The sequence below is a fragment of the Rhinolophus hipposideros genome (assembly GCF_964194185.1).
Source record: "Rhinolophus hipposideros genome assembly, chromosome: 7".
Lineage (NCBI taxonomy): Eukaryota > Metazoa > Chordata > Mammalia > Chiroptera > Rhinolophidae > Rhinolophus > Rhinolophus hipposideros.
This window is the reverse complement of record NC_138053.1, coordinates 47,777,453-47,804,154: the sequence shown is the minus strand read 5'-3', so window position 1 is coordinate 47,804,154 and position 26,702 is coordinate 47,777,453. Positions and strand designations below refer to the sequence as shown.

The window sequence follows — 26,702 nt, the reverse complement described above, 5'->3', positions numbered from 1 at the left end:
AATGAGCTGACGCTTAGCTTCCGAGTGGTCAGATGGCTCAGTTGGTTGGAGCGTGTCCTTTCAACCACAAGGTTGCTGGTTCGACTCCTGCAAGGGATGGTGGGTTGTGCCCCCTGCAACTAACAATGGCAACTGGACCTGGAGCTGAGCTGCGCCCTCATTGAGATTGAAAGGACAACAACTTGATGTGGAAAAGTCCTGGAAGTATACACTGTTCCCCAATAAAGTCCTGTTCCCCTTCCCCAATAAAAAACAAAAACAAAAAAACAAACACAGAGCTCTGTTATCTGTGTTTAGACTAGCAGCGAGTCTATAGCTTCCGACATCGTGTTGATCATTTTCTTTACCTTCCCATTTGTTGAATATCTCTTGTTTTAGAGGCTGGATTTTCCTTTTTCTTTTTCAGTTGGGAGTGTAAAATCGATATTTCTAAGTTTTTTCCCTGATTCCCAGTGTAAGCCTGCTTCAGAAGCAAGCTTTCCCTCTTCCTCTTTATGGTAGTGCTCTTCTTTTCGGTGGTTTAAGAGCTTCTTATCGGCCCTGTACTGTTATTGATGCTCTGGGTTTTCTCATTTTGACCGGGGAGGGACTTGTGTAGGGATGGTGTTGACCTGGCCATAGTGAGTAAACTCCCTTCGTCCCCTTCGCTGCATCTAGATGCTAGAGGATTCTTGCTCTCAGTGGTAGGTTGGAGAGCAGGTTGACAGGTTCAGCCAAATTTAGGATCTTTTCTGTGCTCAGGGAAGGTCCTTCCTTTCCTATTGTTTAATCTTTTGCTCCTGTGTCTATAATGAGGGGAGTGTTTTTGTGTGGTTTGAAATAATTTATAGTGCTTGGGGACTTGGGAGAGGAGGGGTAGTGGTGAGACAGTACCATTCGGAGGCTCATCCTCTTCCCACAGCTCCCTGTGGTGGACTTTACCTCACCATGTGCAGTGCTCCACTTGGCTTCACCTTCCACTTCTGGCCATGGACATTCTATTATTGAAAGACAACTGCCTTGAAAGAAAATCACCAATGGGCATTGGAAGCCAGTAGGGGAGGGGGCAACTCAGGCTCATTTTTCTGAAGGAACTATAGGATGGGGGAGAGTGAGATGCCTTCTTATCCTCTTCCTAAGTGGAGCTCCTGCTGCAGACATAGCAAGGCAAGCTCAGCTACCAATAAAGATCCCCTCAATTCTAGGCCAGGTACAATATTGTATCCCAGTGAAACTTTGATTTGGGATATGGGTTTCAGTGAAACGACAAGGAGGGGGAGCACAGAGTCTGTTGCTGTCAGGACTAAAAAGACTTCCTCTTTTGCTGCTTCCCTATTTATTGGATTACCTGGGCCATGCCTGCTGTGCCCTACTGGGCTGACAAATGCCTTGAAATCCAGGCCTCTCACTAGCCCCGTCAAAATGAACCATCTTTTGTCTCATGTTTTCTACCATGATTCTTACTCAAAAGTCATTTCTGGTGCTAATTGTAAATGCTTATGTTGGGGCCGTCAGAATGATGTCATCATTTAATGGCCACATTTACATTTGTACCCTGGTTGTTTCTTTGCTCTCTAAAATTTGAGGACCACTGCCCAAGGACCCTGCTAGGTAAGTGATTAACTAATTAAATGAATTCAAATCAAATTCTCATAAAGGTAATGGGTTGAGTTTAACTTTCTAGCTAGTAAGTGCGTGTTTTTTTAGGAAAGAGTCTAAATCTAAGGTTATAATGTAGACTTGCTGCAACGAGGGACAAGAGGTTGCTTACTTTTATTAGTTGAAAATGATCCTTAACGTTGAAGGATATGCATAGTACGTTCTGTGATAATCGCATTTTTATAAATGATCTTAAGTTCTGGGGAAATTTAGTTACATTTCTTAAAGTGTTTTAGTCTCATGATGACCCGGATACACGTTGATTTATAGATTCATCCAAAGAAAGGTCTCTGACCAACAAAACGTATCAGTTCTCTACACATTAGATTAAAAAGCACATAAAAAATATGGAGAGTAGTAGTGAAAAAAATTGTTTTTAATTAAATAAGGATCATTTGAACAATGATTATACAAGGTATTAGAATTCACTGGGGCTGCTTTTCTGAAAAGATATATTTAGTAGCAGCAGAATAAGCTTCTTTACACTGTCTAGTCTTAGGGCTAACCTGTAGTTTAGAAAGACTTCTTTCACTTGGTGGGGAAAATAAAATATTTATTCTACCTTTCTAATCTGCTGAAACAGTTAAAAAAAAGGGTTTGATTGTTTGAGCTTAAAATATATATATATATATATATCTCAAACAACTGTTTAGCAAGAGAGACTCAAGTAAAACAGATGTATAAACAACTTATACTTTACAACATGAAAGGGCTCTGACTCATTTCTAACTTTTACTTATAATAAGATATGAGAGGTTCATTGTTTAGGATAGATGAGAGTTAGAATTCATTCTTTTACTGAGAGTTCACCTGTGTTCTGTTTAAGTCTGGAAACATAGTTCACGTCTAAGGTTTTTCATTTATAAAGTAAGGATTATTCTTGTCATTGTTGCTTAATAAGCTGCAGTGGTGGTTATTTCCATTTTTGATCATAATTTCAACCATCTCATAATAGGAAGTTATAAGATTCTAATTTCTGCCTCTACTAGTCTATAAACTTGGTAGAATACCAGAGTATTACGACTTGAATAGTACACATTAAAATGTTGATTATATTATATTTTCATTTTTTCAGTGAGTTGAAATATTCTTACTTGAGCAAAAAGAATAATTATTCAGTGATATTTCATTATGACACATTATCATGATTTGAATTGAGATGGATATCATTTTAATATAGTATAGTTCCTAATTTTGTAATCAAGCCATAAGTGTTTTTTATTATTGTATGTAACATCCTTCAGCAAAGCCTAGTCTTAGATAATTTTAAAAGTATTCAACCAAATATTAATTAGTGCTTTGATGTTCAGTCATCTTGCTAGTGGCACAGTGCTGTTAATTAGATAAACTATGGCTATTGAGTGAAATTTTATGTTTCAACTAACATTTTGAATAGTTCAGTAAACCTCAAGTAACCAGAGGGCTTAGGGAATGGAGTGTTTTTACTTAGTTCAATTTTGTTATTAAGTAAGGGTTTGTTTGGAATTTATAACATATTCCAAAATATATTAATATTCTTTATGAATTAGATTCAGTTTTTCTTTGATTGCATACTTCTCAGTAAGTGTCAGGGCCATCATGTAGTTGGAAAAACTATTTCTCTGACTGCACCATTTCATTCTTCCTAGTCTAGTTCTGTATCCGCTCCCTGAATGATTGACTGTGTTCTGTTATCAGCTGTGTAATGTTGATTTACAATCAGTATTTACAGCCCAGATTTCTCTTTCCTTCTGAGTTCCAAATCCATGTCAGAATGCCTGCTAAATATCATCACTTGGGAATGCCACAGGCGTTTAAAACTGAAACTCAGTATGGCTGAAATAAACTCGTTTCACTCCCAAACCTCTTCCTCCAGGGTTCCTCGTTTCAGTCAGTGTACCATCACCTAAGGCAAAAAGCTGGGAATCTTTCTTGAATCCACTCTCTCACCGTCCCTTACATACTAAGATCTACCAGTTGTTTTAATGAGTCTACTATCAAAAAGTCTTTTGAATTCCTCCCTCTTCTGCCCTACTGCCAATCTTTGTTTAGTATCATTATGTCTCTCCCAGATTCATTTAAGAGCCTTTTAACTGGTCTTTATCCAGCCAGGGAAGACCTGTAGTCTCCACTGGAAGCCAGAATGCAGATCTGATCAGTTCATTCCCGCTTTCAAACCCCTTTTGAGCCCCGTCTACATCAGCACTAGTTCTTCCAGAACCCTTTTTCTACCTCTGTATTTCAGTCAAACAAGAGTTCTTCAATTATCAAACGTTCTTTTATATACAGACATTTACACATTCTGTTCCCTTCACTTTCCCCCTTTTGCTTAGTTAGCTCCTGTTCTTCGTTTTAGTGTGTTCTTAGATGTCACTTTCTCACCTTATACCTGCACTGAAGCACTTTATCAACCAGATTTCTGTGTGTAACCTGGAGATCTCACATCTCAGAAACATTTAGTGACTGCCTCAGTAGCTTATTGTCTGCAGTTTATCATCTCTTCTGTACTTACATTCCTGTACTTGGTGCTTTCTCTTCCCAAACCTGTTCTCCCACTGTTCCCCCACCTCCTCAGATTTTCCATTATGATCTCAGGAGCACACATCCATAGCAAACAAACTTGCCCAAAGCCTTAACCCATTATTTCCTTCGCTACCTTCTGTGAAATAAGTTGTTAAAAAGTGTTCCCCCCAAAAAGAAATCTATGGTCAAAAGAGATGAGAAATCCCGAGTTAATAGTTTCTTCACCACAGTGTGCATTGTAAATACCCAGGGTGGGGATGGTGATCAGTTTCCATACTTCTGTCTCTCATGATGTTAATTAACATCTTCACAGATCAGTGCTTCCACCAATTAGTTTTAAAGGAAACTTGGCTTAAAAAAATATTGGAACCCTTTGAATGGAAGCTGCTTTTTCTTCCACCCTTTAAGGCTCAGGGTATTGGTCACTGCTTGTTCAGCCTCATGTAAATATCCCTGCTTCTTTGAGGCTCATGCAGTTCAGCTCTATCAGATATGGTAGGGTACGTTTTTTACTCACGTGCTGTCCTTGTCCACTGGTAGTGGCTGCTTTTAGTGCCATCTTGAGAAGGAATCCGAGGATGTATTCTGGTTCATCAGGAGCACATGTGTTAGTTTATTTGTGATCTCGATGGAATCGGTGCTGTAGATTATGTATCATTTACTATCTTTGTGCTCTTCTACTATTTGCCCCTTTTCATTTACAAGTCTCCCAGTTGATCTTCCATATTCTTTAAAGAACCTTCTGTCCCCACCAATTCTCAGGATAATCCTCAGTGATTTCAGTGTCCATGTGGAAAACAGCAAACATTATAAGACTCTGTTTTTCTGTTTTTTGTTTTTTGACTTCCTAACCATCAGTGACCTTCAGCTGCAAGCTAGTTTATGTACTCACTTACATGGCCACAGCTCATAGTCTTCCCATTCTTTCATTTCCCTCCTTTCACTTTCACTATTCTTAGCCCTTTTTGATATGTAATCTTCCATGATACTGTCTTATTTGCCCATCCCCTTAAACCTTCTCTTGGCATCTTTTCCTTTTCTACCTAATCTGAACCTTGAGCTAATCTCACTAGCATATACTGTTCCCTCTTTACCAGGTCCTTCCACTGAATCAACCCAGAAAAACTCCAAGTTTGCATGCATGGTGGAGTGGCCTTCTCTGCTGGTTCCCACACTTGAGGAGCTGAGCGCTCCTGAAGGCAATCACACCATGCAGAATATTGCCCACCAATTCAGGCTCTCCAACCTGGAGAGCTTTATTTCTCTTGCTGGGTCTTTACTTCTGTTTGCTTATCGTTTTTTGCTGTCCTCTCATTGCTCTCACCAGCATTTCAAATTGATCCTCGTTTTCTCAAATTTCTCCTTTCATCACTATCCTGTCACTTCTCTAGCCCATCTTGCCTGCCCCTGCATCAAAAAATCTTGTGACTATCAGATTTTGTCTTCCCTAACTTTGGGTCCTGTTCGAAAAACTTTAAATTTTATATTCAGTATTCATCCTCAAATGCCTTTCCTCCCATTGCAAGGGGCAAGGTGTCCATTGTATTGTTCATACCCATCCTCCTGTGCTATTGACCACATCTTCTGCCAACCCCTTTAGGACATTGATTCATCTTTTTTCAGCTTTTCCATCTCAACCCTACCCCCCTTGCTCAGCTCAAATGTATATTCAGATTTCCCCCTTTCTTAGACAAAACAAAATCCTTCCTTAAGTCTATGTGCTACTTCTGTCCCCATTTTGTATGTATTTTTCAACCAAGCTTTTGAAAACAAGTTGACGAAGTTTTCACTATTTCCTTTTAGTTTTCTCCTTAGGCCATCACAGCCTGGCTTGTCTCTACTGCTGCTGAAATTGCTCACGCAGGCACCAATGACTGCTCCATTGTCAGTTCCATGGATATTTTCAGTCCTTTCTTAACAGGCCTCTCTTTTATTTTGACATTATTGGTTATTTGTTAGTTATTCTCTACTCCCTTGAAACCTTCATCCCATTGCCCTTCCTAGGATTTCCTCCCAATGCCTAACTTTGTATTCTCTAGCTCTTTTGTTGATTCCTCTTCCTCTATAGCAGGGGTGTCCAAATTTTTTTCAATATTTTTCACCGAGGGCCATATGCGGTAAAATACACAAACAGCCGGGCCACTCACTCGAGGTAAAGTACGCATTGCCTTACCTGGTTTATTTAAGTAAACTAAATATATTTTTGGAATTTGCTGTGGGACAATTAAAAATGGATTGCGGGCAGCAGTTGGCCTGCAGGCCACAGTTTGGACACCCCTGCTCTATAGGTTCCTTAAATGCCCCAGTGTTCTATAGATTTCTTTCTCAACCCACTCTTCTCACTATTCATAGAGATTCCTAACTTTTTGGTTAAGACCTTTTAAACAACCTGTTGAAAATGATAGAATCTTTCTCCCCCCAAATGTAGATAGGCACGTACATGCAAAATTTAGTGTAAACTTTCATGATCCACCAGAAGCCATGTTAAGAATCTGCTATATGCATTCTAACTGCTATTCATCCTCATGGTTTCCTTTGTCTCTTTTATACAGACAACTTCCAAATCTCTTAAATCAATCTTGGTTTCTCTCCATAACTTAACATGCCTATTCTTTCTGCTCTCTTTCATTACCTCGATTCAGATCCTCATGACCTCTCACCCAGATCACTGCAATATGTTCTAACTCTTCTCCCTGCTTTCAGGCTTGTCCTCCTCAGATCATCTTCTACAGCGCCCGCAGTGATTTATTATTTTGATCTTTTCAGCTCCAAGGTCTGATTCTCCATTTCCTGTATGACTCTTGCATAACTCATGCCTTCACACATTTCCCTCCTGTGTGAGGGACCCTTCTTGTGCTAACTATAATCTGTATACGTCTTCATTATTGTATAGACTAAGTAGAAGTCCTCTTTTCCAGTGCAGTAAGAAATGAGAGTTGAGCAGTTAATTGAGGAAGTCGATTAAAGATAGAATTAAAAATAATATACATGCATACTTGAAATATTTTATTTCAACTTAAATTGTATAAAGACATTCACTTGCCAAATTTTTCATATATGACCAAGGCATTGTCTTTGAATGTTGATACTTTACTGGAATTCATTGTTCATCCCTGATTAAACTGAGCCCAGAATGCATTTTCTGTATTTTTGGTTTAAATGAAAGTTTTGATTTAAATGAAGAACTTAAGCCATATTATGCAACAATCTGAATGCAGAATTGTATGATTTTCCCACCACCAAATTTTTCAGTTGCATTGTCCATAGCTAGTTCAATAGTAGTTTGTTTTTCTTATGGAGACTTAACCTTTATAAAAATTTTCCAAGGCATTATATCTTAGAAATAATAATTGTCTATCTTTTTTACTTTTTATATTTTATTGGTGTGGTTTGCATAACATTTAATTGAAGTATACTTATAATACAAGAATGTAGTTTGTGAGTATACCTTCAACTGAGAGGAGTAGAGGTATTTTATGATTAGAATCCTGTAGATATAAGTCGTTTTATGGAGGGAATGGACATTGTGTTCATTAATCTGGCAAAATTGGTTGAATGGAGGTTGGTTAAGAGCGTTTCTATTGTGATTATTTTTATTGCTTATCTCCCTTCATTACTGTATGAGTTCTTACAAGGCAAGGACTATATATATTTTTTTCATATCTAACCATCTGGGCACAGTACTTACTACTTAGTAGATATTCAATATGCATTTGTTGGATCAATGAACAAATTCTTATATAGGTCATACTAAATTTGAATACTCAGAAAGAGCACTGGAACACCTGAAACTACTGAAAAAAGAAAAAGAAAGAACACTGGACTGGGAATCAGCTATTATAGATAGATCATTGGCCCTGGAGCCAAACTGGGTTTTAAGTCCTTTCTCATTTATATTCTTGAGCAGATTACTTTCTCTTTTTTCAGTTGAGGCGATGGGGGTGACAACTTTTGGATTGTGTGAGGACTAAATGGGAATGTGAAGTGCCTAGCATAGTACTTGACAAAGTAATTGGTCAACAAGTACTAATTGTCCTGATGATGCTTGTTACTAATGAGGAGAATGAGGGAATTTACTTGGTCTATCTTTTCTCATCGAGAGACTTGAACAACATAATCTGTGAGTTTCCTACTAGCTCTAAAATTCTCTTTCTATAAAGAATGTTTTATGTTTTGGACAGATTTATATAATAAGTATATAGGTATTCCTTGATTTGTCACATTTGTAGACACAATAGTAGGTAACTAATTAGGTGATCATAACCTTACACCTTGAAAAACAAATATTTTTAGACTTTCGAACATTGTTAGTGAGTTGAACTCTTCTAATAAAGTGTGCAGACCAGCTCAGCTCCACTCACTGTCATATTCTTTACATAAGAGCTAAGGTACGAGGTGCAGGAGGAACTTCTGAGGCTGGAAGCATTAGCTTATAAGAGGTGAGAAAAAAGCTTTTGAAACTAAATTTATGGACAAACTAAACCTTTTGAACCAGAGATCTGTGGTTGTTATAAATCTAGGTTTTTCCTGTCAATCACATGTTCTTTCTGATTAAAAGAAGGGCATAGGATGAGAAAGATAGAAACAAAACTTCTTCGGAATGGCTCTGAGTTTATTTTTCTATTCTATGTTTCAAATTTTGGTTTGTTTAAAGAAATAAGTAAATTAGCAGAATTTCTTTCACTATTCATTCTACAGCTGATGCTAATACTTAGTTTTTGTATTGCAGTTATCATTTAGTATGGAAGAAGATGAGTTCTTTGGAGAAAAAGCGTTCCAGCATTATTGTGCAGAATTCATCAAACATTCACAGCAGATAGGTGATGGTTGGGAATGGAGAACATCAAAGGTAAGAATAGAAAATTTTATTTCCTATTTAAATGGAGTTTCTTTTTGTTTGTTTGTGGGTTTTTTTTTGCCATGTAAAACCTCAGTAATTGAAACTAATATGAAAGCTAGCTTGACTTAGTAAAAGGCTTAAATTTTAAAGTAGATGTCCATTTTATTGCTTCAACTATACGTACTCATTATAATTAGGCTAATGAAGTATTATCTAGACAAGTCTTTAGGTAACCTGCTTTAATTTAATAGATAAGAATACTTAGCATATAAATTATCTGATAATAAACAGATGCTTCAAACCATTTGTTTACACTATTAATTTTCATAGGAAACCACTTTTGTTCAGAGAGTGAAAAGATAACCCTGAAATCAAACCATAGTCAAATAGTCAAACAATCACAAATTCTGAAATATTGAGGACTGTGTTAATTGCGAATTTCTTAATGATGTAAACAAATTCCAAAACATTCTTTCTTTTGGTTCTAGTCAGTGATAATAATGTAAAAGGTCTACATACTCATTTATTTTCACATATGTGTTTAGTACGGTTCTCTGCCAAAAGCTTTTAGAGTTCTTTGAAATCCCTTTTTTGTAGAGAATAAGTTTTCTCTACTCGACATCTTACTTGATTCCTCAAAAGTGATGAATCTCGATTCTCTGCTGATTGACTGTTTCCTATATACACTGTGAGAAACATGAACAGTTTTGAGCTGATTATTATGATTCCGAGCCCGGGAAATCCAGGTCTTGATCAGGTCTAGTGCGTCATTGGGGAGAGAAGCCATCATTTCCTCTTGGGTCATATGCTGGCTACACTTTGGCAGGGTGGCTCATGGGATGGTTCAGATGTGTAGAGTCAATTTCCTATGGTAGATTCCAGCCCCACTCTCTCAGTTGGGGAGACAGCCCATAAACCTCAAGGGCATCTCCTGCTCAAGGTTAACGTGACCTTACTGGCACCTTGCACCTTTTATTAATTTTGATCCTGCGTACTTGGTAATTTTGTTTGCTATTTTGTCTGAATCTTTATTCATATTATTTTGTCTATGATTATTATTGACATGTAAAAGAACTGTTCATTTTTGTATATTAACTTTGTATCTATTCAATCACCTTACTGAATTCTCCTTTTAGTTTTCATAGTTTTTCAGTGAATTCCCTTGTGTCTTCTAGATAGAGTGAGGTCATCTACAAATGAAGAGTTTTTTGTTGTCTTCTTTGTAATATTTCTCTCTATTATTTTATGAGTTGATTAGAAAAGTGTTAAGTAATAGTGATAAAAGTTCTCTTTGTCCTCATTCTGACCTTAATATTCATGCTTCTGATATATAATGATTAAATACAATGTTATTGTTTATTAAAGGAGTGAAGTTTTCTGACCCCTTTTGACCTGTAAGAATTTGTGTGATTACTCCTTGGAAACGTTCCCTTTTCACCAGGTTTTCTAAAAAAGAATTTTTCGTTTATCTTAACCTGGAGGCAAGATGATACAGATTTCTGTTACCATTTTTGTGACCTAGGAGAATAGGGGATAAGAAGGTTAAGGAGGGAGCTGGGACTAAACTACATGCATTTGTGTGTGCATATGTGTGTGTGTGTGTGTGTGTGTGTGTGTGTGTGTGTGTGTGTTGGGGTGGGGAGCACTGGGAAAGATCTTTGGGAGGGAAATTATGTGTGTCAGAAGTTTCTTCACTGAATTTGTTGAAACTAGTGCCCTGAGAACCAGTTTCTAGGATTTGTTTTTATTCTTAGTCTGGCTTCTGCTTCAGGGATGGGTATAGCTAAGTCTAGCTTCTTCTTTGCTGCCACTGCCTGCTGAGTTAGGAAAGTTCCCTACTATTGGGAGTGAGAATTGCACCTCTAATTAAGGATAGTTCTTTTTAATGTGGGGGTGAGCCTAGAGATAGTATCAAAACAAAACAAAACACTGTTGAGAGAAAATCTCTATAGCTTTAGGGCAAGGATTACAAACTCTAACGTCTAAGGAGACCAGGTGTGGTCGTGTAAATGGGTCAAGCTGCCAGGAACATGACAGTATGGACACTGAGTCCTGTGGTTTGTAGCTGACCAGAGTTCTTGGCCTGTTGCCAGATTGGAAAATAGACCCAAGGGTTACCTGATCTTCCAAGAAAAATGAAAAAACGGTTTGAGGGGAGAAGTCTCTAAATGTTTAAATGTTGGCAACGAATTCAAAAAGATGTTTTTCAAACACAAACCAAACCCAACATGCCAGTGATGTGTAATAACGGGCTATGTGTGGCCAGTTGATGACGTCTGGGATTGGATGTCTGCATGGTGTGACTGTGGTTTTTCACTCACCTTGCCTCAGCGCATACTGTTGATCTGAATTAGTAAAAGGGGCTTCAGGCAAAAGATCTCTCCCTTCTGGATTTTGGGATATTCGTATTTTTGCTACTTAATTTCGGTAGTCCTATACCACTTTTATGGTACCACTTTTAAGGAAATTGTGAATCAGTCACTTGGTTATTTCCCTGAAACCTTCCATCTCTATTAATAGCTCAGTCTTTTTCTGGGACTCTTTGTAGACAGTACTTACACTACTGTTTTTGCTGTTTAGGCTTCAGAAATGTGTTTTTATTTTTTAACATAGTTGCATTGAAGTACAATGGGCAAATAGTAAACTGCACATATTTAAAGTGTATAATTTTGTAAGTTTAGGCAGATGTATAGACCCGTGAACTTCCACCACAATAAAGAAAGTGGACATATTCGTCACCCCCAAAAGGTTCCTTGTACATCTTTGTAATGACTCCCTCTGTCCCTTCTTGCCCCTGAAAGTTAATTTAAAAAAGAATCTTGTTTTTTCTTACATAGAAAGTTTCCTTAAAGAATACACATATTGTCACTCATACCTTTAGGTTTCTTCATAAATCCCTTTGGCACCATCCATTTTATTTTTTAATTTTAAAAGAATTGTAACAACATTTAGAGAATTGGTATCATTCAACTTTATAGATAAGGCAAAATATCATTTTTCCCGCAAAGTTGATGAGAAAAGCAGTGTGAATTAATGAAACGTGGTAATAATTTTTAAAATTGTAAAAGAGAACAGGTTCTAAAAGTAGGCAAAACAGTTCTAACTTTTGTATCTGGAGGTATGCAGAACTAGGAGAACACTTCTAAATCATTGATTTTCAGTGGGGCTGGATGCTGCACTGGTCTGTAGTGTTTTATTTTCTAGTCTAAGAAGGGGGAGCAGGAGATGGCAAATGACAAGAAATGCAATTATTTGAAAGACATTAAATATCTTAAAAAACCATGAGTTTATAGTGTTGATGGGGGTGGTGGTGGGTAATGGGGAGAGAAAACGAGAGTGGAGTAAGACAGACTCCAAACGTAACTCATTGAACATCTGGGAATATCTAGGACATCAACGCCTTGATCTGAAAATTGTTAGTCTGAAGGGAAGCTCCTCCCCCCATTAATCCCTGTCTCTTTAGTTAAACCTACTTGATTATATTTTTAAATTTATATAGCAGCACACTAGAAATATATTGATTACTTCCTTTGCGGCTTAGAAGCTTATTTCCTAGTTTACATAGAGTAAAATTTTAAAATTTCATTTTATTCTTAGAAATTTAAATTAATTTTTTAATTCCTTCTTTCCAGTAGTCTTTCTCTTTGGTCAATTTGCATTTCTTTTCTTAAAACCCTTCACCATTATGTTAATGAGATCAAATTCATATTTCTAAAATGAGTTCTAAAATATGTCCATATTTTATTTTGGACATATTTTAGCTTTCAACACTGTCTTGGTAGAAAACCCACCTTACCCTTCCCATTAATCTCGCTGCCCTGCTGAATTTCATGCATTGTTTATTTGTGCAACTATCTTTATCTTAAATGTCTTATTATGAAAAATTTCAAGTGTATAAAAGTAAATAGAATAGTATAATAAATTACCATGTACCTATCACCCATCTCCCACAATTATCAATTCACAGCCAGGAACATACTGTTTTAAAGCATCTGTGGCAAATATGAAGTGATGTAATATATCTCAGTTTAATTAACTTGGCTTTCTTTTTTTTCTCCCCATATGTCTTAAAATTATACGTTATTCAAGTTCACTCTAAATTTATTTATCGTTAGATATTAAAATTAATGAATGAACTCAGGAAAAGACTCAAGAGACATAAAATATTACTTCTACAAATTTTATTTATTTTAAAAATTATGATAAAATACACATAACATAAAATTTACCACATTAACCATTTTTAAGTGTACAGTTCAGTAAAATTAAGTACATTTACACTGTTGTGGAACCAAGTTCCAGAACTTTTTTTGTCTTGGAGAATTGAAACTTTGTACCCATTAAACACTAACTCCTCATTTTCCCCTCCCCTGGCACAAGCACCATTCTGTTTCCGTCTGTATGAATTTGACTACTCTAGGTATCTTATATAAGTGGTATCATATAGTGCTCATCTTTCTGTGACTGGCTTATTTCATTTAGCATAATTAGTCTTCCAAGTTCATCCATTATTTCTACAAATTTTGATTTAGGGCTTTATGAAGTAAAGAGCTAAACAGAGAATTGGGAGTGGATTTCTGTTAGATGACTACATCTTGAATTACATAGCCTTCTTCTGTTAAGAGAATCCATTTGTTTCTGAAGCACAACATTATTAAAGAGGATTAAAAATGCTTTCTATATATATATCAGACAGGACTAGTTCTTCACCATGTCTCACATGTGCTGATAATATAAAACCTAAGTGAATATTTCTATCAGAAACATAATCAAATTACAGTAAATAATGGAATTAATGTTAAGTAGTTACTTTGCGTATGCATTCACTTTGGTGGTTTTTATACATCAAATTGTTGGAAGTAATGATTTTTATTTCAAAGGTGAAATATTAAATATCTACTTAAATTGTTTGATCTCTGTATAAAATTTGATTAGATAGATTGTTTGCTAAAATTTTAGTGACAATATTAAGGTTTACTAAAGGAAATAGACATTTCCCACAGGTTTCTTAAGTATAATGTTGCTTTATGTGAGTAACAAATACATTTGTTGGTTTTAAATACTTAATTTTTCCTTAACTTTTATTCTTCTTCCTCTGGCTTATTTAAAATTTTTTAATATATCTCTGTATTAATAATCCTTTTTCAAGGGGTTGTGAGCATGTTACTGCTATTAGTTTTAGTGTAATGCTGTATTTGCTTAAGCCATCTACAGGGAGTTAATGAAATATCATTTCTGGCCCCAAATGCCACAAGATAAAGATAAAATATATTGTACTCATATAGTCTCTTGATTAGACTAAATAGATTTTGTTTTTAGTTTATCTTTGGAGATTAGGAGAAAAATGCACTTAGAGCAGCATGCTATGTTTTTGTAATAAACATTGAATCAGAATCAGTTACACTAGATTTTTCATTCATAATTTATTGTGTGTTATGATATGATTTGTCACTTAAGCATATGCAAATCTTAAGCAATCATTTTAAGAAGAACAGGTTGTGTCACTTGTGAATTAAATATTTTAATGCCATTTTTAAAGATTATCAAGCGTATTAGAGAAACAAAAGCTATAATACTTTATAAACTTATAAATTAAAATTTAAATAATTACAGTAACTGTGTACTTTTAACAATTAAAAACACATTCCTGCCTAACAGTGATGTTTGGGTTCGCTGGGCAGGCTGACAGGCTGTATTTCAAAAAGGCTTGTAGGAAGTTACCTTTACACTGGTGAGTTTATCAAGCCCAGGATCTGACCCTCAGGTTCAAGAGATCAGAATGGAGCTGTCTCTCAAAGATGGGTCCATACCAAGCAATGTCATATATACCATGTTTTCCCGAAAATAAGACCTAGCAGGATAATCAGCTGTAATGCATCTTTTGGAGCAAACATTAATATAAGACCCTGTCTTATTCTATTCTGTTCTGTTCTATTCTATTCTATTCTATTCTATTCTATTCTATTCTACCCGGTTTTATAGTAAAATAAGACCAGGTCTTATATTAATGTTTGCTCCAAAAGATGCATTACAGTTGATTGTCCGGCTACATCTTATTTTTGGGGAAACATGATATATAATTATTTATAGTAACTATAAATAGAATTGTCAAATGAACTGGAATGTTCCTGTCATCATGGTGATTCATTTTTGTTTTGTAGGTAAGCAAATCACAATCATGTGAGCACAGAATGAGTACAAATTCTCATGTGTAGTTGTATGAATGAAATATTTGATGACATAATCTAAGGGTGACATCATATGAGGTATGATTAAACAATACGGTGAATGCTTAAATAAAAAACTACAGTAAAAGACATATTGCCATTAATCCCCTTCAAAATACTCCCCCTCACTTCAAATATACTTATCCCATGGTTCTTGCCACTTGCAGAAGCAGTTCTGGGAGTATTATCGTGAGTGTCTTTAGTTGCGCTGTCGTGGCTGCCTCAATGTCCTGAATTATTTGGACTTTGGGGAAGAGCCAGAAGTCACCTGGTGCCAGGTCGGGTGAATAAGGTGGATGAGGATACACTGTACTGTTTTTATTTGACAAAAACTGCCATATACTAGAAGCAATGTGTGACACAGAGCATTGTCATGATGGAGGAGGATTTATGGCACGCTTTAAAACATACCTTCTCTCAATCATAGGTCACACCACCAGACTGACTGCACTAAACAAGCTGAAACTTGTCACACACTGTTACTAAGGTTCAACGTGCTGCTTTCTGTATTGAAGATCCCTGCCTTTCCGTTGGATGGCACTCGCAGCAGCATTCACCGTATTTTTTTAACCACAACAGAAAGGCTCTGTGTCACACATTGCATCTGTTATGGCAAATTTCTGTCAAATAAAAACATTACAGTGTGTCCTAATCCACCTATTCACCAGATCTAGCACCGTGTGACGTCTGGTTCTTCCCCAAAGTCAAAATGACCATGAAAGATAAACGCTTTGAATCAATTCAGGACATGGAAGCAGCCACGGCAGCTCAACTAGAGACACTCTTGAAAGAGGACTTCCAGAACTGCTTCAGAAAGTGGCAAGAATGATGGGATAAATGTGCTAGAAGAGAGGGCAGTATTTTGAGGGGGATTAATGGCAGTGTGTCTTTTATTCTAATAATTTTTTCTTTAATACAAACATTCACTGTATTGTTTGATCATACCTCATGCAGCTTGCCCTGCAGGAGGGTAGTCTTACTATCGAGTCCAAGTAGTTTAAAGTTTGTAGGGTAAGAATCTCTCGCTTTGAACAGTGTAATGGATATTGCCAATGTTTCTTTGATTCATGTTTTTAAGTATTATGACTGACCAATCTCTCACTTGGTTGCCATCAGATTACAGTCAACTCTTGCAGACTGAGACTAAATTCTCTCTTTAGGGCAATTTGCTTATCTGCTCAGATCTATTATGAGTTAACTTCATAGTTGAACTTGGAAAATGCTTTTTTCCAAAGCTTTAGAAAAGGCCTTCAACTACAGACAACAATTATTATGATTGTGAATGTTTGTAAAAATAGAAAATAATCATCAAAAAACATCACAATATCCTAATATAATGTGGTTGCTTTGCTGAATTTCCCTCATTTACAGGCTTTCATTTTTAGGTACTGTTAATGGATAAACAAGTGTTGCTGTATTTCCCAGTTGGGATTTTAATGGTAGTTTCTTTTAAATTATAAATTTGGAATGAAATTACATATCTACAACATTCTCTTCCTTTTAGGAACACCGTAGGTGTTCACTTGCAGGATTGATTTTGCTAGGTATGTTTTGTATTTGATTACCTGAATGAATTGTCTTAGCACTTCTAGTACTTTTTAAAATAATTCTTTGGTGCTTTCCATGTCATCTGACATTGTGAAAATATGGTTTCATTTCCAATATTTTTGGCTTCATTTTAGTCATATTGTGCTAGTTACAATTTCTAGAACAAATTATGTGCTGTAGCAGCAATCATGTGTATTCTTGTTTTACAGCATCCTTTTATGCTCATGACAGTTGTATAATTATACAAGGCAGTCTTATTTCCTTCATTCTATATCAAGATAGCTTGAATAAATGAATATGTTTAGGCACCAAGATAACAATTGACTTGGCCAAGTATGAGCTAGAACTAGAGCAAGAACCCAGGTCATTGGACCACTGCAGTCCCATATTTCTATATACTCCTTATCTTTTTCTAAACAATAGATTTTGCACAAGGTTTAATTACATAAGCAATCTCATAGGATAGAGTTCTGCAGAACTCAAGTTCAACATGATCAAAACTGAGCTCATCATCTTTCAACCTCCTGTTAGTTGAATTCTTTGCATTAGTAGCCATCTTTCTGGCTCAGGCTATGAAGCTAAAGGCTTTTACGTTTCTCTGTCTCCTCAACACACAGATCTAATGGATCGTTATATCAGTTTATTCCACCTATAACAATCTTTCAAATTGACTTACCTCTGTGTCTTCTCGCCTGTTTTTCCATTGCCACTGTCTTGGTTTAGGCCATTATTTCTGTTTTCTGTCTCTAATCTTGCCCTCTGCCAACCTGTCTTGCACCCTGCCAAAGTGATCTTATTGTAAAACGCAATTCCAGTCTATTACTCCCTGGATAAAATCCTTTAGTGATTCTCCATGAATTCAGGACATAGTACAGGTTCCTTAGATAAGCATACACAGCTCATGCCTAAAAAAGATGTCTTCTTTGGACTCTGGCTTCTTTCTCTCAACGTTACATTTTTGTACAGCTTTGTGACCAGTGATTGGTCAGAGGCTATGTCAAATGCCCTGAGCTAGTAAGACCTCCACTCTTCCTGAAGGATCTGTGTGTGGATTGGGGAGCACATCCATGGTTCAGGCAGGTTCCTAGTCTGCCCTGCCTTCCAGTGTTTGCCTTGTCCTCTGTGCATGCATGCAGCACCTACCATCGGTGCAGGATATGAGGACAGTCTGGTTTGCCCTGGATATGTAGGTGGAGTACAGCCAGGGTTGTTCTCTGAGTTCAAGCTGCTCTGTGGATCTCTCACTTTCAGGATCTATTTCCTTTCTGGTTTTGTTGCTGGTTGGTTGTTTGGACCAAAAGAGATGGCTTCCTCAGACTTGCTAATGGTGATGCTGCTGAACAGCATATTTTCACGCTGGGCTCCAGTTCAGTTGAGCCTCTCTGGCCATGAAGCTGTCTCAGTCTGCGGTCCAAGGAGAGCCCCCACCCTGACCACTGGGGAGGGACAGCAGTAGCCCCAGACAGGAGAGCTACAGACTCCCAGTGTTCTCACCCAAATTTCAACAGTGTTTCATGAATAAGTGCTTCTTAATACGTTATTTGACTTTGGTAGCTTGCCAGGTCCCTGAAATAGTTGTTTTGAACAATTTTTAACAGTTTCAAAACTGTTTTTTTGGAGAAGAGGATTTGAAGTCTCGCCTACTGGGGCCACACGGTGATTTTCATTTTCATTTTTCTGAAAACTAGTTCATTTGTACACCTTTTCATATGTTTATAGTTATTTGGAAGTTTCTTTTGTGATTTGTGCGTTAAGCCTTTTGCCTATAATTATTACATATTTTTTTCAAGATAAATTAAAGCATCATATCTCTTAGATAGGCAACCTTGACCCCCAAGTTTGGCCTAGATTCTCCTTCTCTGTATTGCTGTATAGTTGACTGTACAGTTCTATGTGGTGATTATCTGTGTACTTTCCTGATTCCCCATAGTAGTCTGAAAGCTCCTTGGCTGCAGGGATTTTGCTTCTATATCCTTGGTGCTCAGCAGAGTATGCCTCCTATATGCATTTGCTGAGTTGGATTAAAATCATGTAAACCCCAAAGAGTTCTGCCAAAGTTTTTATTTGTGTAAATACATTTTGTTGTATTGCATTTCATTGTATAATGTATATTTGAAATAAGTGGGTCATTGACTAGTGTTTAAAAACCTATTTGTTTTAGAACAATTTTCATTAAATCATAAAATTCCTTTTTAGTGGAATGAGCCAGTGGGTCCAATATTATTATGTGATGCCATCAGTGACCTCTAAGTTCATTGCTGCTAAGTTCATTGGTAAATTCTTTGATCTTTTAGTAGCAATTGACAGGATTGACTATTCTTTTCTCCATGATATACTTCCTTCATTTGATGTTCCCACTCTCTGGTTTATGTTTTATTAGGTTGGTGCAAAAGTAATTGCGGTTTAAAAGGTTAAAACTGCAATTACTTTTGCACTAAGCTATTATATTACTCTTCACTCCTTTTCAGTCTCCTTTGATGTTTTTTTCTTTTTTCCACAACCTCATAATATTAGTGCCCAAGCTGTCCTTATGTCTTATCCTCTTCTCTAGCTAGTCTCGTGGCCATGGAGATTATTTAAATTCCGTCAAATGCCAATTACTCCCAATTGTATATCCCCTGCCCAGACTGCTCTCTTGAATTCCAGATTCATAAGGCCAACTTCTTGACATTTCTACTTTGATGTCCCCACTTAGGCCCTAAAGTCAACATGTTCAAAATTAAACTCCTAATCTTGTCCCTCCCAAATTTGCTCACCCTATTCCGTCCAAATTAACCTTCTCCTTTCAATTGGTGACAACTCCATTTTTCCAGTTGCTTCAGCTACTGGAGTTATTCTTCTCTATTTCTCTCATAACCCATCTCCATCCAATCCATTCAGATACCCTGGTACCTCCACCTTCATAATATCCAGAATCAGACAATTTCTCATCTCCCTCACTACCACACTGGTACCACCATCAACTCTTACTTCACCTTCAATTTCCCTTCTTTTCATTCACAACATCAGGCACACTGACTTCCTTGCTGTTCCTCAAACATACCAGACAAACACTTCTGCCTGGGGGCCTCTGAATTGGCTGGCCTCTCTAGAACACACTTCTTCCAGGTATGCCTAACTCCCTTCCTCTCCCTACATCCTTCATGTGTTTGTTCATATGTCACCTTCTTACTGAGGCCTTCCTAACAATCAGATTTAACATTTTAAGCAACCTGGTCCTGCCACCTACTAGCCTAACCCTGGCACTCCTGAATTGCCTTATCCAACTCTACTTTGGATTTTTCCCATGTATATTCATCTCCAAGATGCTCTGTAAATTACTTATTTATTATGTTTATTTCTTAAATGTCTCCCTGTCCCTGCTTAATTTAAAAGGACAGATATCTTTGTTTTGTTTGTTGATATGCCCAAAGCAACTAGAATATGACTGGGTATAAAGTAGGTACACAAATATTTGTTAAATGAATGATTGAATATCTGATTTTCCAGAAAAAACACATTTATAATTTGTCTGGAGAATTTTATTAGACAAAAAGTTTTATTTGAAAAAAATATGAGAAGCTTTTTTAAAAAGCCAGTGTTCCTCTTCTATCCCTTAATTGATGAGGTAAGATTTGTGAAAACACCATAAAATTTACATAAAAAGTTAATAAGTATCATTCAAATAACCTCTCCAGGGCAGTCTTTTTAATAAAACTGGCATTTCTGTAAAAAATGAATTTTTCTGTAATTATTAGCAGTATAATAGAATTTAATGCAGAATTTACATTTTAAAATAACCAGTAACAGTGTGTTGGGTGGGACATTTTTATCTTGTTCCAGAATTGAAGCTAAGGTCCCAAGATGGAGACAAAATACTCTAAGTAACTGATTTTCTATATTTGGGTTGCTATGAATAATCTACTAGCCACTGGGGCCAGAAACCTACCTGCAGAGACTGCTGTGAGGAACTTTTCCTGAAGGACTGGGAACCTCCACCCCAGCTCAATATGAATATAGGACACAACAGAGAAGTGCAGAGTCAGTAATAAGAAATTATTCCCTTTCTTCCCATAGTCTCCTTCCTTCTTCAAAGGACCACTTGTAAAGAGTATGGGGTGTCTTCATGTAGTCAGGGGGAGGTCATTTCATTGCCTAATTGGGCATTTGCTTAGCCATGGACTTGCTGATCTGCCCTTTTCTGATGGAGCAGGGCTAAACGGAAGTAAAGAGTAATTGAGGGGGGGAGTGTTGGGGTGTAAAAGACACTGTTTAACATATTTAATATGGTCACTTGAGAGAGTAGCTATGTTTGACCTATTTTTCCATTGTCCTGCTCAAGAAGACTCTCAGCCAGGAGGTAAAGGGACCTCAGCAGTGGTAGAGGGTAGATGGAGACTGCCTAGACCAGTGGTGGTCTAACACCATATTCCCCGTGGTGGTCTAACTGCAGGATTCTCTGAAGAGCCCATACAATCACCCTATGAGAGAGCTGGCAGCTGCATGCTTGCCAATGCAGACACATGGACGCCCAGTCAGCGTCAGCCAGAGAAGCAGCAGCAAATAAAGAGAGGACTGTGACTGCATCCAGTTAAAGCCAGGGGTTGACCCTCCTTCATACTTCCAATTCTTAAGCCAAAGGCTCTTGAAGACGTAGTGAGGGGCTAGAAGTTTCTCTGAGCAAGACCATGCTTCATTTCTCTACTCCAAGCTACAGAGCGTACGGGTTGAACTACAGGAAGAAAAGAGCTTCAAATTGATTTGTTTGGAGTCTGAAATCTTCAAAATAACAAAGTAATAATAAGATTGAGTCTTAATTATCTGAAGGATTGAGTTTTAATAACTGAAAGCATCTAAAAAGTTATAGACTGGGACAAAATTGTTTAAGGATCCCTAATATATCAGTTAGGTATTGTTGCATAATAAGCCGTACAAAACTTCATGGTTTTGAACAACCATTTATTATTTCTCAGAGGCCTACACGTTGGCTGGATCCGTTCTGCTGATGAGGCTCAGTTGATGTCTAGAGGGCTTGCTGATGCATCTGCAGTCAGCTGAAGGTTGGCTGGGAGCTGGCTGCTCTAAGATGGCTTCAGTTGGCACGATTGGTTTGGTTCCTTGTTCCAGCAGGCTAGCCTGAGCTTGTTTTCATGGTGGTAGTAAGGGCCCAAGGAAGAAAGTAGAAACACTCAAACACTCTTTTGGACCTCTACTTGAGCTTTTCTTAGGGACCAAGCTCAGAGTCAGTGTGAGAGGGTACTGCAAAAGGCCAAGGGTATAGGGAGGTATGAAAAGTTGGGTCACTAATGCAATCAGTCTGCCACACTTACCAGGTGGGAAAGGAGATTCCATACAGGAGAATTAGGTACAGTTATGGGAAAAAAATAAAAACATTTCCTACTTTGAAGTGTAGAGATGCCTGAATCAACAAGTTACAATTGGTTTGGACTACTTAGGCTCCTAAGACAGAGACTGTTTCTACTATATCTTCTTTACAATGTATGAGTTTAACACAAGTCATTTTTTAATGATCCTATTGTTTTCATTTTGGCAGTCACACTGAATATGAATATATATAATCTACATGATCAGTAGATAGGTAGTATCTAAATTTGATGTATCAGGAGAAAGTTGTATACATAAGATGTCAGGAGAAAGTTGTATACATAAGATGTCCGGAATTTGCAGATGAATGCCTGAAGATAAACAATGAAAACTGCAAGTGGTTGCCTCTGGGTAGGTTGACCAGAGTATGGGGAGGGGTAAGAAAGGGGCTGCTGGGTGTTTGGTATATGTATGCATTTTAGCGCCATTTGACTTTTTGAACTATACACTATATTGCTGTGATAAAATAAGTAATACTTATTTTTAAAAAAAGGAAAGTCCAAATCAAAGCACCATCACTGAGCTATTATTTACCAATATGTCATTTAATTTAGTCCACACAGTATCTCTATGAGTTAGTTATTATTATGTCTATTTCTGATGAGACATGTCGGCTTAGAGAAGTTAACTGACTTGTCTAAGGTTATGTAGTCTTTAGGTAAGGGGCAGGGTCAAAATTGAAACCAAGGTGTGTCAGCTTCCAAAAACTACAGTCTTAACCCCTAACTCATAGTCTAATATTGACTTCATCCGCATACTAGTTAGAAGCTGAAATTTAATCTGCTCCATTCCAGAGGCCCACACCATTATATAGCCAGCACAATGGAATTGGAACAGAAGTATTTTTTTCCCCATTTACAAACTTTAGTTGCTTCTTATCAACATCTAGTCTTGAAATGGAAAAATAGCAATTGAATAAATTCTTCCAGTGGAAATATGATGAATGTCCAGCATGTATAAATTTGCTCTAAGAAAAAAGATTTTTATTTAATACTTTGCATATTATATTAGACAATTAGATTTCAGATATTGGATTATAGTAGTACATATACTTAGATTTTTCTTAAAAACTATACTTGTAGTGTAAGGAGAGCATTTACAATTAGAAGTTTGATTGAGAAAAACTGACCTGTTTTCATGAATTTTTGAAGTTATCAATATCCAGCTGTATTATTTTACATTAGGTGTTAAATTTGATACAAACTTCATATACTAATTGCCTTTAGCAGCTGTTGTAGATATTTATTGCAAAATGTCATTGAAAAGACAGACTTAATATATTAGTTTAGTACACATGGTGATTTAAAGATTAGAATATGTTAAATAAACTGTGTCAGAAATTATAAATAAACTAAAATGAGTAAAATTATCCTTAAATTACTAGACAAGTCTTCACATTTAATGTTACATTAATGAGCTTTGTACAGAGACTGTTTAGAATAAAATCCTTTTTCATCAGATGTTGCACATATGCTTTCACTGTTTGTTTTTCTTCAAAGTAAAACTTAATGAAACAGCTAATAAAACCCAATTTTACTCCTGATTCTTGAAAGAAACAAGCCCTTGAAGTGCACCCACTGTTTATTCTTTTGCACTGGTTTTTGCTACTTTTCAGCGTGTAAATTTTCCAGTAATGAAAAACAGTCAAAGCCGTAAACCTTTCCTTCCAAGTCTTATAAACCCAGCGTTTATTTCTTATTTGTAAAGCGATTGCACAATGGAGACATGCTTTGCACACATACAGAGAAGTGTGTTCTCAGATCTTCCTGCTCACCTCCTGCTGGCTTCAGGAGGGCGGAGTGCATGTGCATTTACATAGATCTTTATTATGTAAATAATCAAGAACCAGAATAGGGGTTTTAACTACCCTAGAAAAAAACACAAAAAAACCCGAGAGGTTCCAAGTGAAGGGCACGTATGAGACTCCTAGACCCTGTTACTCTCATAAACCCAAAAGCATATTTAGATTGGTGAATAGCTTATGAAAAAGGATAAGCTTCCGTGAATTACAAATCTATACATGGCAGACGTGTATGTATCCCAACTGACTTTTTCACTAACTATAGCATATGATGTTCTGTATCTTCCTGCTTCTTTATGGAGAGGATTGACTCTGATGACAGGGTGAAGGTGGATATTTGGGTTGGGATGAGAAAGGCAGTATTGCTCAACCTGTGGTCCTAGATTGGTACCAGTGAAGGAGATAAGGACAGAAATTGAAAAGGAGTGCCTAAAAACTTGTAAGCAATTTGACAGAGTAGTTTTATATCTGTCAAACATAATGTAAAATGGATACTGATAATGGGAGAGATTGTGCATGTTGGGGGCAGGTGGTATATGAGCAATCTCTGTACCTTCCTCTCAACTTTTCTGTGAACCCAAAACTGCTCTGAAAAAGGAAATTTTTCTTTTCTTTTCTTTTTTTTTTTTTAAGTTGGGGCTTGTATTTTGTATGTTTTGGATTTTTTTTAATTTCATTTTTTTCCTAGTAATTCATTTTTAGTGTTTTTCACAAAAGTATGTCTATGACAGATTGGAAATAAAAATCCTGATCTTTCACCACAGATGGTTTGAAAAGCATTTGGTCTAGGATGAGATTTTCAAATGTTGATTTATGTCCCTTCACTCCATTATATAACATTACCTATTAAAATTTGAATAAAGAGAAAAGATCATCATGTATAATTCCAGGACCCTGAATGGTTAATAAACTAAGGGTTTGGATAGTAGACCCTGAAGTGGAAATACTCTGTGTTTCCCATTAAGGGCAGGTCCATATGCTCTTGTGACCACTAAGTGAGAGTTGGTGTTGACAATCTCATAAGCAAATCAGAATGTCAGACCAGGATTTGTGGTGGGCTGTTGCCAAATTGAGATTTCTAAAAATTGGGCAGGGCTTTAGGTGGAGGACAGGGAGGAAAACAGAAAGCTGAGTTATGTGCTTTGGCACTTTGGCAGGGTTAAGAACTTTGGACCACCACTGGACATTACGAGGGCCTTGACGACAAAGTAGAGGTAGAAATGGGAGCACATCAATGACAAGTTTTATTTACTTCTCGGTTTTACCTAGCATATCTCAGTGCTACTAAAAATCACTATGAGGCATGCCTCTTTGGTGTACGTTTTATTCATTGTTGATACCTGGACCAGCAATCAGAATATAAAGCTGAGATTTGTGTGTTACATAACCTTGAGTCATAAAAATGTTCATGAGTCATAGACATAGAGGTTTAGAGTTAGAAGGTCATATAATTCAACTTGTTCCAGATACTGCTTCTATTAAGGCTGCTTACAATGCATTAGCTGTTTTGTAGCCAGTCTGTGAGTTCTGCTCATGAGGGTGGAGTGTGCTGAAAGGGAGATACACTGTGTGTAGTATAACATTGAAAAAGCAGAGGTCTCAAGCCCCGGCTGAGGAAGGATGAGATTTACTCAGAGGATTGTCCAAGAACATCCTAAGTGTGGGAGAGAGAGACAAGATGCTGATCAGGGAGAAAGCTGGACGTTGAGTACTAGATCAGAACTTCCTAATTGCTATGCCATGTCTTATTGCTGTGCCATGAACAGGCTACAGGTGGGTTCAAAATACTAATGGTCGTAGTTCATTAACAGTGTTTTGGACAGCCATTCAGAAATGTATAGTAGTTGCCATGATATTTGAGCACTGTTTGAATGGCTCCGTATGTAAACTCCTTAAATTTCCTTATTATTTTGGTCCAAAAAGTTTTAGGTATGGCACCTGTGGCCAGAAAGTTTTCTGTAGTCGCCATATCACATAGCACCTACCCTTGACATTGGACCTTGAATCATTGTTTTATTATACACTTGTGACATCCTTATCGTCAGTAAGGTTTTTTCCAATTTTTAAAATTGTGTAAAATATATATAACATAAAATGTACCATTTCAACCATTTAATTTAAAATTTTTAAAAATTATATAAAAAATACGTGACATAAAATTTACCATATTAACTCATTTTTAAGTGGTTCAGTTCAGTAGTATTAAATACATTCATATTATTATCAACACTATCTTTCTCCAGAATGTTTTTGTAACCATGAAATAACTCTCCTTCCCCCCAGTCTCAGGCAACCACCATTCTACTTTATGTTTCTATGAACTCTAGATACATCACATAAGTGGATTCATATAATATTTGTCCTTTTATTGCTAGTTTATTTCACTTAGCATAATGTCTTCAAGGTTTATGCATATTGTAGCATGTGTCAGAACTTCCTTCCTTCTTAAGGCTGAATAATATACGTGTGTGTGTGTGTGTGTGTGTGTGTGTGTGTGTATGACATATTTTACTAATCTACTTATCTGTGGATGGATATTTGGGTTACTTCTAGCTTTAAAATTTTTGTTTTTTAATGCATGCAAAATATTTCTATTTTAATTTCAATTTCATTTTCTATTTTCATTATCATTATTTTAGCATTTTCCTGACTTAGAACTTACATATGATTATTTTTATCACATTTATTACCATTTTCTAATATTAGGTGTTGCTAAGTAAAACAGTGATTTTGCTACTTCTTGATTTATGTACTTACTTTACTTTAGTGTTTGACTTTGTTT

The 26,702-nt window shown here is 36.7% G+C and overlaps 1 protein-coding gene across 5 annotated transcripts in view; it reads left to right on the top strand.

Annotated features, from left to right (window-relative positions):
- The window catches only part of ATG10 (autophagy related 10), a 312,754-nt gene that overhangs the window by 102,943 nt on the left and 183,109 nt on the right, over window positions 1–26,702 (top strand). For all 5 annotated transcript variants that reach the window (XR_013993689.1, XM_081054357.1, XM_081054356.1 and 2 more), the window contains one exon: window positions 8,870–8,989. Coding sequence is in view for 4 of the 5 variants with exons in the window: in XM_081054355.1 (XP_080910481.1) it covers window positions 8,870–8,989 (120 nt within the window). In the remaining variant the exon portion in view is untranslated. The remainder of the gene's footprint in view (window positions 1–8,869; window positions 8,990–26,702) is intronic.